General features: G+C 46.6%; 1 protein-coding gene across 1 annotated transcript in view; it reads right to left on the bottom strand.

Annotated features, from left to right (window-relative positions):
• Positions 1-13,689, bottom strand: part of PAPPA (pappalysin 1) — a gene marked incomplete at its 3' end in the record, with an annotated part of 213,316 nt that overhangs the window by 72,572 nt on the left and 127,055 nt on the right. Inside the window, exon 10 of the mRNA XM_081102850.1 lies at positions 9,603-9,796. Within this exon, the coding sequence (XP_080958976.1) occupies positions 9,603-9,796 (194 nt within the window). The remainder of the gene's footprint in view (positions 1-9,602; positions 9,797-13,689) is intronic.

The raw sequence follows: 13,689 nt of genomic DNA on the forward strand, positions 1-13,689 counted from the left end.
CGGGTGGGTCCTGGTAATACCAGGGGAACTATAAAGTACTATGCTGACACCTGAAGCTAATACAAAATAATAGTGAATGTAGAAAATATATACTTTTAATTAAATTTAAAAACATTAAAAAAAGAGGTGGAGTATTGAATGATATATGCTCTGGGCAGGAGAAATGGAATCCCCACGGCCTAGAATGCATCCATAAGGCAGTGGACTGTGAGGAAAAGCTGGTAGAGATCACGCAAGGCCCAGTCTGCAGAGGCTGTGGGTTTTATAGGCTATGGGGGGCCATATAGAAAGCTCCACAGACAAGAGATCACTGAGACAATGTTTATTGTGAATGTACTCCAGAGGCAAAACCACCCATTGAGCACATAGGCAGACTTACAGGACGTAAGACATCGTAACACCAAAAGATGAGTGTGTCCTACCTCACTCTGGGAAAGAGAGAAGTATTGTTATTAATTTTTAAATGTTAAGAGAGGTGGTGTGGTACACTAGAAAGTGCATGGGCTATGGGGTTAAAAGAACTGGATTTACTCCTGTTCTACTACTTGAAGTAGGGGACCCTGTGTGAACCTTTGCTTCCCCATCTGTGAAATGGGAACATAATTCCTACAACACAGATTGGTTATGAGGATTTCATGAAACAACTGAACTGAATGACTTTAGATACCAGGTCTGTACCAAGCACTGTTCTGTTTTATGGGTGCTCTTTGCTGGAATCCCCACAAAAATTCCCACTTAATTTTCCCATTTTACAGATGAGGAGTCTGAGGACCAGAGAGGCGAAGTACCTTGCCGGCGATCTCACCGTAAGTGGCAGCACTGGGATGCGATACACGCTGGAGAATGTGATCCACTCTTCCTATCCAATGGGAAGCCCACCATCTCCATGCGGTTATTTAAATGTAAATTAATTAACAGTTCAGGTCCTCAGTCTCGTGAGCCACATTTCATGGGTTCAACATAACAGGTGGCTAGAAGCTCCCCTACAGGACCGTGCAGGTGCAGAACACAGCTGGCATGGAGCCTGGGCTCTCAGTGACACACCCTGCCTGCTCCGGGGCATTAAACTCCCACCCACAGCTCCCTGCTGCATGGCAGTATATCTCCTCCCTCACTGCACTGAACTGATATTCAGTCCCTGGACCTCTTGCCCCTGGCAGCTGCACCGTAGACCTAGACCTGGGTATCACTCAGGTCGCATCCATATTCCTGAAGCCGACATCCTGCCAGCAAACCAGATCGCTCCTGAATCTATGTATATTGAAGAGTATGTATATTTAAGATCACCTGTTCCAGGATGGAGAGAAATGCAGACGTCAGCCAAGGGTCCCCTTTCTCCAAATGCACAGATGGGTCCAGTTTGGGAGAGGGTCCCAGAGTGGGCAGCAGCCCAGGGAAGCAGGCCTCTGGGCAGGGCCCTCTCTCACTGCCTGTCTGGGTCCATCACTCTCTGGAAAAGGAACATGCACACATGTACCCAGGGGCCTCCGGGCACTTGGATCTGGATGACGAATTAGGAGTCTGAGGAAACCCAGGGCTGGCTTGGGAGAGAGGGCAGAAGGCCCTTTTGGGTCTGATAACACATCCAGGCTAATTTAAAAAGATTGGGGAGTGCAGAGTGGGGGTCGGGCCATGAAAAACAAACACAAACAAACACAGACACAAACAAAAACAAAATCTTGTGCACAGCCAAACCCCAACTCCCCCCAGAACCCCTCCTCGGGGCCTGGCTTGAGAAAGTTTCCTTTCAGACTTAGAGGCATGAACATGAGGTTCCGGGGACAGAAGTGAATCCCCGAGCAGCGGGCTCAGCAAGCTCGACTGGCTCCTGCTTCCTAAGTGCATCCCAGCCTCGGAGAGCGGACACTGTTTACATTGTTCACATGTTTCTTGGGTACCGAACATGAAACCAAATTATACAGCAAAGGCCAGGCTGGCTAAACACCACTGCCCCCACTTAAAGCAACAATGATAATTTAGGGAAGAAGAGAAGAGATAAAATGCAAGAATGGAGAAGGGTCTTGAGGGAGCCTGGGTGAATGACAGGAATGGAAGAGCCTGGTGCTGAGTCTCATGATAGGGCAAGGAGACGTGGAGCACAGAGACGATGCAGGGCTAGTGGGTTAGGCCTGAGGAAGAGGCGAGACAAAGGCCAAGAAGTCTTCCCAGAGGGGCGGTGGCATGGGTTGGAGCGCTGGGTATGCCCGAGACCACAGAGCCGTGCTTGTTCTCGGGTTTTGAGTCAGGAGCCAATGGCAGGTGAGAGATGAAGACGGGCTCCTCCACCCAGGCCTGCCCTGCGCCATCGATACCTGTTTGCCACATAATGAGGCCTGCTAGGCCCAGCTTCTACTCAGGCTCACCCTTCCCCTTCCATGTATTCCCCCTGAGGTGAACTCCACTGTCCATGCATAACAGCAGCTGGCCAACATCTGTCTCTTCTTATTAGAAGGCCCTATTCCAGTGTCCCCTGTCCTTCATGGACAAGACAGACGGCTGGAGGGCAGTGGCTGAGTCATTCATCTCAACCTCTACCCACTGCTCCAAGTGATGCTTTGGACGTAGTAAGTCCACTATGAGATTACACTGCTTTTGAATCCAAATATCAGGACCATTTCCTAACAGCTAGGAGATGAAGAGGTTTAAGGAAGTTGTTTAATCAAAGTCAAATCTTAATAAGTGAAGGAAGACCAGGAGACTCTTAAAAAAGTCTGTCTCTGCTTTGATTTCTATAACCAAAAGAGTATTTCTTAAAAAAATAAAATAAAACCTCAATTGTTCCTAATTGCGTCTCTCAGTTGCAGTAACTTCATTGGCAGCAAGAAGCACTCCTTTAAAAAAATTTTCAGTGGCTATAAGAAGGAAAATGACATCCTGGCCAAGCACCTACCATATGGAAGTCATGGCTCCTATTTTATGGATAAGGAGTTGGGCAGGGACAAAGACAACTGGCTCAGCTTGCCCGAAGGGGTCAGCTAGTAAGTGGTAGACTCCAGGCCTGAGAATTAGGTTGATCTGATCCTCAACCTCGTTTTTCTCTTGAAAACTTTCATCACTGCAAGTTTCCTAGGTTACTCATGGTGCCTGGCACTTGGAGGCATTGAAAGCGTGAATGAATGCAGGAGGAGGGAGCAAGAGAGGGTGGGGAGGAGAGGCCTTAGCTGGGATCCTGAAAAATGTGATGGACTTAAAGTCCCTCCTAGCCCAAGGCTCCCTGACAAGTTCAAGGCAGTTTTAGGGACCAGCTCAGGGGGCTCCTTTCTGATCCAAACACTGTTTGTTTGTGATTCTCCTGGAGAACTTCTGGGTGCCCCACACCAACAGGACAGGCTGTAACAGACCATGGACTTTCTGTTCTGTCTCCTCAGATGACTCGCACATGTGCTCTTGAAACATTTTTCAGAAACCACCAGGAGAAAGCAGATCCCTTGGGTATTGGAGAAAACTTCTTGGAATCTTCTCCGACATTTCTGTGTGTTCCCTTTGCCCCTCCTCCTCCCTCCACCATGGGCAGATGCGGTCCCAAGTCACTAGTGAGAAGAGCCGCATGCTTCGCTGAAGACGCACATGGGGAAGGGACAACCCTTCAAAGTGAGCTCAGCACTGGGTGTGAGTCCAAGGTTTCTCTCTGCCCTTTGCAAATAACATCATCTAACCAGCATCGGAGAATTGCTTACCCATGCAAGATTTCTGAGCGAGGCTTTTACGATGTATAACAGTAGTGTGGGCTAAGAAAAGGAAGTAGGAGAAAGAGTGCCATAGGTGACGGGGGCTCATCTCTCTGAAACCCAGTTTCTTCACGATGAGAGAGGGGAAGAAAAAGTTCTGTTTTACACCCTAGGATAGGGTCTGGCATACAGGAGGTATCCCGGAGATGTCACTGCCTTCCTCAAATGAGTACCCAATTGCTAGCCCTCTGCTGAAAAGCTCCCCATCACATTCCGGATGAAGTCTAAGCTTCCAGCACCTGAAGGATGTCCCCATACACCTTTCTAGCTCATGTCTCTTGACTTTCCCTTTATTTTGCATTGACTGGTGACAAACTTGTAAACGAAGCGAAGTTTCCTCTTCCCTCTGCAAGTGTTCTGTGTGTGCTTTTCCTCCTTTTTCTCCCAGAACCCAGAAATAAGTCAGGCATACACCCCAAATCAAAGGGACCTTTTACACTCGGGCTGAGAGCTTCAAACTTTTTCATGTTTCTCCCATATTTTCAGGGACACAATTTAAATGCCTCTTGAAGAGGGCAACACTTAACCTTAAAGAATGAGAGCCTACAGGTGGAGATCTAGGCAGCATGGCAGAAACAGCAGGGAAATTTTGGGGGGACTGGAGAGGGACCCCCCTTTCTTGGTGTTCCCTGAATGCACCCTCCACAAGCAGAGAAGCGAAGGCACTGGCTCCCTCAGCTTATTCTCCTGTGTCAGTCACTGAAGCGGGCGTGAGCTGCCTGGTCCTGCAGGTCAGTCCGTATGAACCAGTGGCGTGCACCCTGGTTCAGCTCTGCGAGGGTGACCCCATAGTCCATCACCCGACTCTCAGAGCCTCACTGTCCCAACCTGTCATGTGAGAACATCAATTCCTATTTTTGTAGGAGGATTCAGAAAAATGGATGCAGAGCCTGGAGAAACTGGATGTTATTTTTATGATTTGTTCAGGATCTTCTGAAAGTGGGCACAGGACTTTTCCTTTCCTGCATGCCGGCTCTCGTCCCTGCAGACTGAGTAAGCCCATAACAGTGTGGCTTCCTCAGGGTAACTCCCTCCGACTCTCACACTCCTGGGTCTTGGCTGCGATTTGGATGGACACACCCTCTGATGAAACGGTGAGCTCTATGAGGGCAGCAGAAAGGCCAGAACTTCTTTGCAGTCTCTCAAAATGCCTGGCATAGTCCTGAGGCTGCAGTGAACATTTGCGAACACAACTGTGTTGAACTCAACCCAGTGCTGACTAAGCTGTGCTGTGTGGGTCACTGTGGCCAGCCTTTGGGCGAGAGTGTTAGGGGAGCCTAACATGATTGGGAGAGGAAATTAACCTTGGCCCTACCCACACTAAGTGGAAAAAACACACCCAGGCCTACGTGTTTTTGCTGGTTTGCTCCCTTAATCTCCACCAGGTAGAGGGTATCATTTCCTGTTTCTAGAGGAGGAAACTGAGGTTCCCAAAGGAGTCATTTACTCCAGGTTCCCAAGGAAGAAGAGAAGTGAGGAGGGCTTCCTCTTCACCCATCAGCGCCCATGCTCTCTACCTGCCCACAGGTCTCAGTGCAGGGTTCAAATAGACTTCTGTTTGATCAAGCAAATAAATGAATTAATACAAAATTTCTATAACACAAGACAAATCATGATTTGTATTCTAACAGAGGCACGAAGTATTATAGGCATGCCAAGAAACAAACGAATTGTCAAAGGACCCAGGGGATGTACCCACTAAGGGGTTGATACAATAAAATAGGAAATCAGAGACCCAACTGCAAAGGAAGTGGAGATGATTAGGTCTCCAACACAGGCATCTCCTGTTCCATCACCAGCTCAGTTGGAAGCCTCCTGGTGGGGACCTCTCTACTGCACAAGGCCATCCGACTGCGGATAGTTCTCGATCTCAAGGTTTTCTTTACCCAGACTCTGAAACTACTGCCCTGGATCTGCTTAGCCTAAGTCTTAGCCTTAAAGGATTAACCAAGTAAACTAGTTGGTTGAGTGAAGGTCCATGATTCCTGGGAGAACACTGCACATTCCTGACTGTTTGGGGTTTCCACACTTTCCCTAGGCCATTGTGGGAGGAGAGAGGTGCCTGCTTGGAGAAGAGGAAACTGGCTTTGGTAGAAATGCTGGGGGTGGGGGCAGGATAAAGGAATAGCTACATCTCATTTGGGCTGCCTTTGGTATAAAGTACTAGAGAAATGTGAAACACGGAGACAAAATAAGAACAAGATGGGATCTTTGCAAAAAGCACTTTAAATCAATCCATTTCTGAGGTTCCCAGAACAGAGAAAACTGGATTCTTTGGGTTGATTTCCATGTTTGTTCTGTTTCAGGGACTTCTTGAATTCCAGCTGGGCCAGGAAGGTGCATGGCCAAAATATCCAAAGAATGTCTCTTATTATAGGATGTTCAGCCCAATTTGCACAACCAGGAAGTTTTGATACTTCTGGTAACATCTGAATATAAAACTAAATGTTCAGAGGGGAGTAACTTAGTCCTAACCAAATTTGGGGATCTTGCATGAGGAGAATGGACGAGAGAGATCTGAAACTGTTCAAGTGGAGAGCTTATACAAAATAAAAAATCAAGTTTTAATCAACTTTCTGCACTCCTATAGCACAATGACCGTTTCCTCTTTCTAGCAGTCACGGTGAAACCCTGCCAACTTACTTGGACAGGGCTTGTCCTCCCCAGAGAATTCTCGTGCCTAAGTCTTGTACACGGACAAGGCCAGAGGTTGGGTCTTCCCCCCCCCCTTTTTTTGTTTCTTCCACAGACTCCAGCATAGAGCCAGGCACATGACTTCAATAGACACTTGTATTTCTCATTTTTGTAGCATCAGGGGAAGACAGAGTAGGACAAAACTGGTTTATAAAGCAAAAATGGAAACAACCATAGTCATTTCATCACTGCCCAAGTTCACAGACGTCCCAGGGAGCACCAAGGGGCCAGGGAATAGGGCCCTCGGGACAGGGAGTGGAAGCAGCCTGAACTCAAAACTGTGGGTAGTGCCCATGAGTCAGGCAGAGATTTCACGTACCTCACAGGGTCTGCACAGTGACAGCAACTCTACGATCTGTCCACCTATGATTCTTTCTGCTAGTTTCCCAGGGGTACTTGCCAGGAATCCAGTTACTTTCAACTTCTGAACATGATCACATACATATTCCTAAGCTTCTGCTATCATCTTCCATGACATCCTTCCAATCCTAGATTCTCCATGTATGGGCTATGGGACCCTGGGGAGCCACGCCGCTTCTCTGGTTCTCCAAGATGGGCAATACTTCTTAGCTTGAGGAATGGCAAGGGGATAGGCTATGAGATGTATGAGTGTCCAGTATGATGGCTGGTGGACCTGGAGACCCCCGGTCCCCTCCACTACTCTCCTGTGTCTACTTTGGTTCCTACTCTCTGGTATCCTGCCCCTACACTGCCTATTTTTGTAGGAATGTTTACGTGTGTTTGTGTGTACATGTATGCGTGCATGTGTGTGTGTGTGTGTGTGTGTGTGTGTGTGAGAGAGAGAGAGAGAGAGAGAGAGAGAGAGAGAGAGAGAGAGAAGGGCTTAATTGTGTAGGGGGAAGGTGCATCTAAGTACTTCCCAACTCCTTCTCTCAAGCCATCAACTTCTTCACTGGAGTCCTGACAGGGTGAGAATTAGCTACCAGCCTCCCCTAATCACAGCACAAGGTAATGAGCGCACCATGGTTATACCTCGTCCCCCTCTGCTGTGCTATCAGAAGGGAGCTAGTTTCCACTCCACAAACATTACTCAGTATTACATAGGCTGTGTGTGTGTGTTCATGTGTGTGCGTGCGCGCACAATGGGAGTGCAGTGTGTGAATGATTTCTAGGCATTTGCTTTCTGTGGGGGACTTCAGGAGACTGTTCAACAGCCCTCCAGACCGCCCTGCCTGACCCTGTACCCAGCCTGCACATACACACCCTCCCCGACCCGGTATTCTCCAGTGAGTTGATCTCATTATGGCAAATTTAGTTACAGCTGAAGTCTCCTTGTAACAAAGATTATGTCCAAGCCCAGAGTAATGGAACCTAGTCGATTTCATTAAAATAAAATTGGTTGCAATGAATAATTCAATAGGATGATTTTGTTTTCTCATCTCCTCTTTGTAGTATTGATAATGATTTTTTTAAATTGGATTTTTGTTTAGGAAGACATAATTGCCCATAATTCCTGACAGCCCGCTCCTTACCAAAGTGGAATAATTGCCCCATGAAGTCCCTTTCAAACGCTAAGACTGGAAAAGTCTTTCTCTCCTCTTCTCACATTAGTAGCAATAACCTTTGTGTGATTTTTAAGCACAGCTGCTACCTCACTTCTTGCTCATGTGAGAATCTGAGTGTGTTAATAATTCCCTTGTTTGAATGATGCTTTTGAGACATTTCTAGGAAGGGCTGCCTGTGCTGAATTTGGAATTCCTGGCTCTGCTGCCAGCCAGCCCTGCCAACGCTGAGCAGGATGTTCTCTGTCATACAGATGTGGCTCTTGAACATTGTCTCTTAGTGTTGTTCATCGTATGTAGCAATGTGTACACGTATGAGTGTGTGTGAATCTATAATCAATTAAACACACATTTCCTGAGCAGCTAGTCTTATCTGGATTTTGTACTTGAAGAAGGGGACAGAGATGACTAAAACTCAAAACAGTTATGAAAGTACCAGCAGCCTAATGGGGGAGCCAGACACACGAATGGATTATTAGAGTTTGTGCAATTGGGTGTAGCCAAAGATAAATTCCTCAAGTACAGAGATGGCACAGGGGTAGGATGAGGCCTAGACATTCATTCATTTACCCATTCATTCATTCACGAGGCGGGCACTGTCCATGAGAAGCATCAGGGAATACTGTGCTCCCATTTCACTCCACACACTCTCCTCAGGGCAGTCATGAACAAATGCAAAGGAAGAAACAGGGAATCTAATAAATGTAAACATACGCAAATCTAAGAAATGATCAGATAAACACTGTAAAATAGGTAAGTGAATATACCCATCTTGTACCTCATCCAATGGTTTCTTACTGGGCCCCTAAAGAAGGTCACATCTCTCTTTTATCTAGAAATCAGGTCTATCTCCCTGACCCTGAATCAGGGAAACAGTATAATGACTCATCTACAAGGCCAGGCGGCAGGCTGGCCTAGAGGCAGCCACTGGGCCAGGCGGTCAGAAGCACTGAGTCATGTCTCTGGGAAACGGGAGTCTCGGAAGAAGGCAGGTGCTTGCTCAGCAGGATAATTGGAAAGGGGGCTCTGGGGACAGCACAGCCATCCCTAGAATCACGTAAGCTCTGGTGGCCCCAACACTCTTAGTCCCTCAACTGAGCGGAGAGTCCTTCGGGGAAGAACCCTGGAACGTAAATAGTGCATTAGGGGACTGGGGAATGAGTCACAGCTTTTTAGAGTTGGGAAGGTCCTTGGAGATCAAGCTGATCTACTCTCTAATTTAAAGATGGGGAAATATGGGGGCCAGAGAGGTGGGGAGACTGGTCCAAGGCCACACAGCAATTCACAGGAGGGTGTTCAAGGAGTACCCCCCCACACACACACACACAAAATAAATTGTGGGACTCCTTCAAAAGAATGTGTTCTTCCCCACTGAATTGCAGTGGTATGTCCAAAATGGAATTCTTTCCTAAATGTGAATTATAACAGGTAGGGACATAGGAAGACAGTCATTACCCTGATGTCCCTTCCCTGTGCTTAGCTACTCCACATCTAATCCCTGAGAAATGGTACCCTTGAGGCTCTGGAATTACATTTGGCTAGAGGTTTGGTCACATGGCCACATCCAATGACCCTACCTTCGAGGCAGGAAGCTCTGAGGGACAGAGTAGAGATTCAGAATATCGGCAGGAAATGCCACGCATGGCTGGCGTCTTACCTGGGATGCTGCCGGCTGGCCAATGATGACCCAGCCTGGGCATTGCTGGTCTTGATGGGAAACTGAAGCATTGGATGCCCACTGATCTAGGAACCCTTGGGGCGTGTAGACACCACAGTCCTTGATGCTGGTTTTTTGTTCAAACTCCTCACATACCCCATCACCATCGTGGAAATAGCACCGGCTGGGTTCATCTGCAGGAGAGACACGGAAAGGGGAGAACAGAGAGATATTGGTCCTTTGGTCTCAGCCATCAGTAGCAGCTGTAGAACTGGACCAGAAGAATCGTCAGCACTGTTAAAGCCCATCACTGATCATCACAACGGATTATTATTCAGCCTTCAAAAAAGAAGGAAATCCTGCCATATGTGAAAACCGGAGCGGACATGGAGGGCATTATCATAAATGACATAAGCCAGTCACGAAAGGACATATACTGTGTTAATAATACTGTACTGTACACCTAACATTTTACGAGGTACATCTTACGTGTTTTTTACTACACACACACAAACTCACAAACACGTCCACCTTCATTACCCCAAGTGAGCCCACAGCAAGCTGGTGAGGGAGGCATTGTTATTTTAATTATCATGTTAGTCTTTCAGATCAGGAAAATGAGATCTCATGCATCGTTAATAATCTGCCCCAGGTCACACAGTATGTTAATGCCGGATCCTGGTTTCGAACTCAGGTTTTCCCTTCCTAGGTTCTAGGGACATTACCTGATGTCACAGAACTCCCCAGTCGCAAACTGAGGTTTATTTAGCTCCAAAGAGGATTTCGGTTTCACATGAAGAGTGGATTTATATACAAGAGAGGCTGGCTCCAGTCCCAGTTTGGCAACTAAATTGCTCTGTTACTTTAGACAGGGCTCTTCCTCTCTGGCCTCAATTATACTTACCATAGAGAAGGGGGTTAGACCACTGGGATGCTAGGAGCCCTTCCTATCTAATTCTCTAGGTTTTAAGGGCTTGTTAGATACCTTGGGCATTTCAGGTAAGCCAACCAAGCCTTCCCCATTCTGCAATAATGGGCTTCATCTTCTAAGGGGTGACTTTATTTCTAACTGACTGAACTGAATCAGCTTGTGAAGTCAGCAGTCGCCTACAACACCTTCAAGAAGCCTTCCCTGTAACAGAAAGCGCCGGGTCAAGCAGAAATAAGGCTGGGATTTCTAGGATGCTGACTATCTGAAAAAGGAGTCTGTGAATTCAGAGGCAGCAGAACGTTGAGCCCCTTCCAAGCTCCAAAATCCCTTGTTTATTTCTGCAGTTTACATAGTGAAATACTATCGAAAGAGCCAGAATAAATCAATTCATTACAATTCAATTATTTGAGGATGGGTCGGAGCCAGTGTGGACTCCAGTGACCACTAGCATGCCTGGCAGTTCAAGCAAGGGACGAACACAGGCTCAGCACTTCTCTGGAGCTCCAGTGTCCTGGTCTGTGTGGCCAACTCACATAGAATAAAGCCCAGGCCCAATCCAAGAATGACCAGCCATCAATGCAGACTTCGCTCACTAGCAACCCAAGACAGGGAATTGCAAAGAGCCTAGGTTTTGGCATCAGGTAAAGCCACTTTCCAATGCTAACTCTGCCATATATAAGTTGTGTAAGACTGAAACAAAATAACCTGTCTTCTCTGAACTCCATTTCCCTCCTCCAAAAAGGAATGGAGATAATACTTATCTTGTATGGTTGCAGTGATTTCCTGAGATGGTATGTACAACGCCAGCGCCTCTCCCATTTTATCTATTGGAACCCTGAGAACCTCAGCAGGTGAGGTGTTCAAAGAGCTAGAAGAAGAAGCCTGGCCTTTGACACCTAGCAGAGGGGTTTCTATGTGTGGTATCTACAGAATAATGACTGCACAGCCTCCTGTAGATACGGTCATAAGGTTGCCTGACTCTTGGTAACACCTTACTCCTCTTCTAATATGAAGAACAGCAAGGTAAGATTAAAATAAGATTGTAGAAGGTCTATTCTTTAAGAAGACAATTTATTCCCCCATCAAAGAGACCTCAGAGTGTCAGGAGTTGGGGCTAAAGTTAGAGTTCTCATGAAAGTTAATTTCTTCCTGATTATGTTTAAGACCTTAATAGATGTCTGCCTAGAGTCAGCGGAAACTGGGAATGGAGGAGAGAAAGAGATAGATATAGGTGGGTAAATAAGTACCTAAATAGACAGATAATTAATATAGACAGATTGATATAGACAGAATTAAAAGAGATAGGAGATAGAGCTAAAGAGAAGAAGAAGAGAGAGGGGAGTGGAAAGATGCCTGGTTTCTGCCCCAAGATCTTGCTGACAAAGCTACTCTGAGCCCCCTTTTTTTGAATAAAATCCTTGGACTCTGCTATTCATTTTTCTAGCTAGAGTCCCAGGGGCCCTTCAGCTACATCTGCCCACCTTCATCTGGGGAATTCTCTCTCCATTCCTACTCCCATGCCTCATGCACTGAAGGGAACATGGTGAGGAATGGAATACAAATGTGTGGCCAGGAAAAACAAAGGTAGTGACAACAAAACAACAGAACAAGACTGGCCTTCTTGTTTTCATTACAATTTGCTTAGTTCTTCTTGAATGCTTTATGCTGGGAGGGGAGCAGATTATAGTGAAAAGAGTTTGAAGCTAAATAATCACCTTGCTGCCTGCCTTCCATGTAGTAGCTAGGTAGCATTGATAATAACACATCCCATTGGGAGGGGTACTGTGAAAACCTATTAGACTCTCAGTAAGTATCTGTTGAACGAATGAGTAACTAAAATTTGGCACCTCTGATGCATATACTCTTGTCCAAATATAGTTTAAATTCTGCGCTCTTTGAAAAAAAAATTTATACTGGGTGTTAGGGGGAAGGGAAAGTTATTGAGACACCAGTGGCAACTAGCTTACAGGGGGTTGCAGGAACAGGCTGGTTTCCAGCTCATCCTCTCCTGACATGAGGGAACCTCTCTTGACATTGAGGGAACCCCTCAATTCAGATTCAGTTCCTTTCATGTGGTGACAGGTTAAAAATCTGCTCTATCCAGTGAGGAGTCTTGATGTGGCTGGGGGGCATTACCAAGTCTGTCTTCCATGGTTCAGCTTTTACTTGAAAGACACTTTCTTTTCCTTTTGGAAGCAATGAGCTCAGCTCCAAGAGCCCGAGGCCAATGGACTCTGTAAGTGGACAGACACAGCTGATGCTGCTTCACATTACGTAATCTTCCATTTCTGTGGGCCTGCACCATGGAGCGGAAATGCATGCCTCTGCATTCCCGAGGCATGTCCAAGGGACACTGAGCCAGACATAGATCGTCACCCCTATCTGAAAACTCAGAAAGCCACGCTTCAGGGAAATGAGACGAGTTTACCTTGATGTATAAGCAAACATTGGCATTCAAGCTATTGTTAAAAGTTCTCATCCTTGAATTCAGAAACCCTGGATTCAAACTCCTGATCTGCCCCTGGTTACCAGGTAATATTAGCATGTTAGTTCATCTCTCTGTTCCTCAGTTTCCCCTTATATAAACTGGAGACAAGATTCCCCTTTAGACTGCCTCAATAAAGGGCTGGGTGTGATCAACTACCATAATAGACTTAAGAGATGGGGAAGTGATACAGGTCTTAATGGCCCAGTGCCCAGTCTTAAGAGATTTTAGGAGGGAGAGATGTTATCATTCCCAGCTAAGATAGATCCTTATCCTCAGAGGAAAACTGGCGCGGACTATCACTGCACTTCACCAGTAGTTTCTGAGTATCTGCTCAGTGACTGCGCTGGCACTGGGGATACACAAATAAATCTGACAGGACTCCTCTCCTGCAGGGGGATCACCACTACTTGGAAAAATGGGGGATGGCTTCCTGAGAAGATGCTTTGGGGGCAGCATCTTGGAGGATCAAAAGAATTTGTCCATGTTCAGGGAAGAGCATAACTGCATCTTGATCCGTGTGTGTGTGTGTATGTCTGGCAAGGTCACAGTTCAGGGAGTTCAATGGATCCTGGAGACGAGACATTGAAAAGCTGATCTGAAGCCAGACTGAGGAAGGACTGCAATGCCCTGTTAAGGAATTTGAACATTATCCTTTAGAGATGGGGAGA

Source organism: Myotis nattereri (assembly GCF_964212035.1).
Source record: "Myotis nattereri genome assembly, chromosome: 12".
NCBI lineage: Eukaryota > Metazoa > Chordata > Mammalia > Chiroptera > Vespertilionidae > Myotis > Myotis nattereri.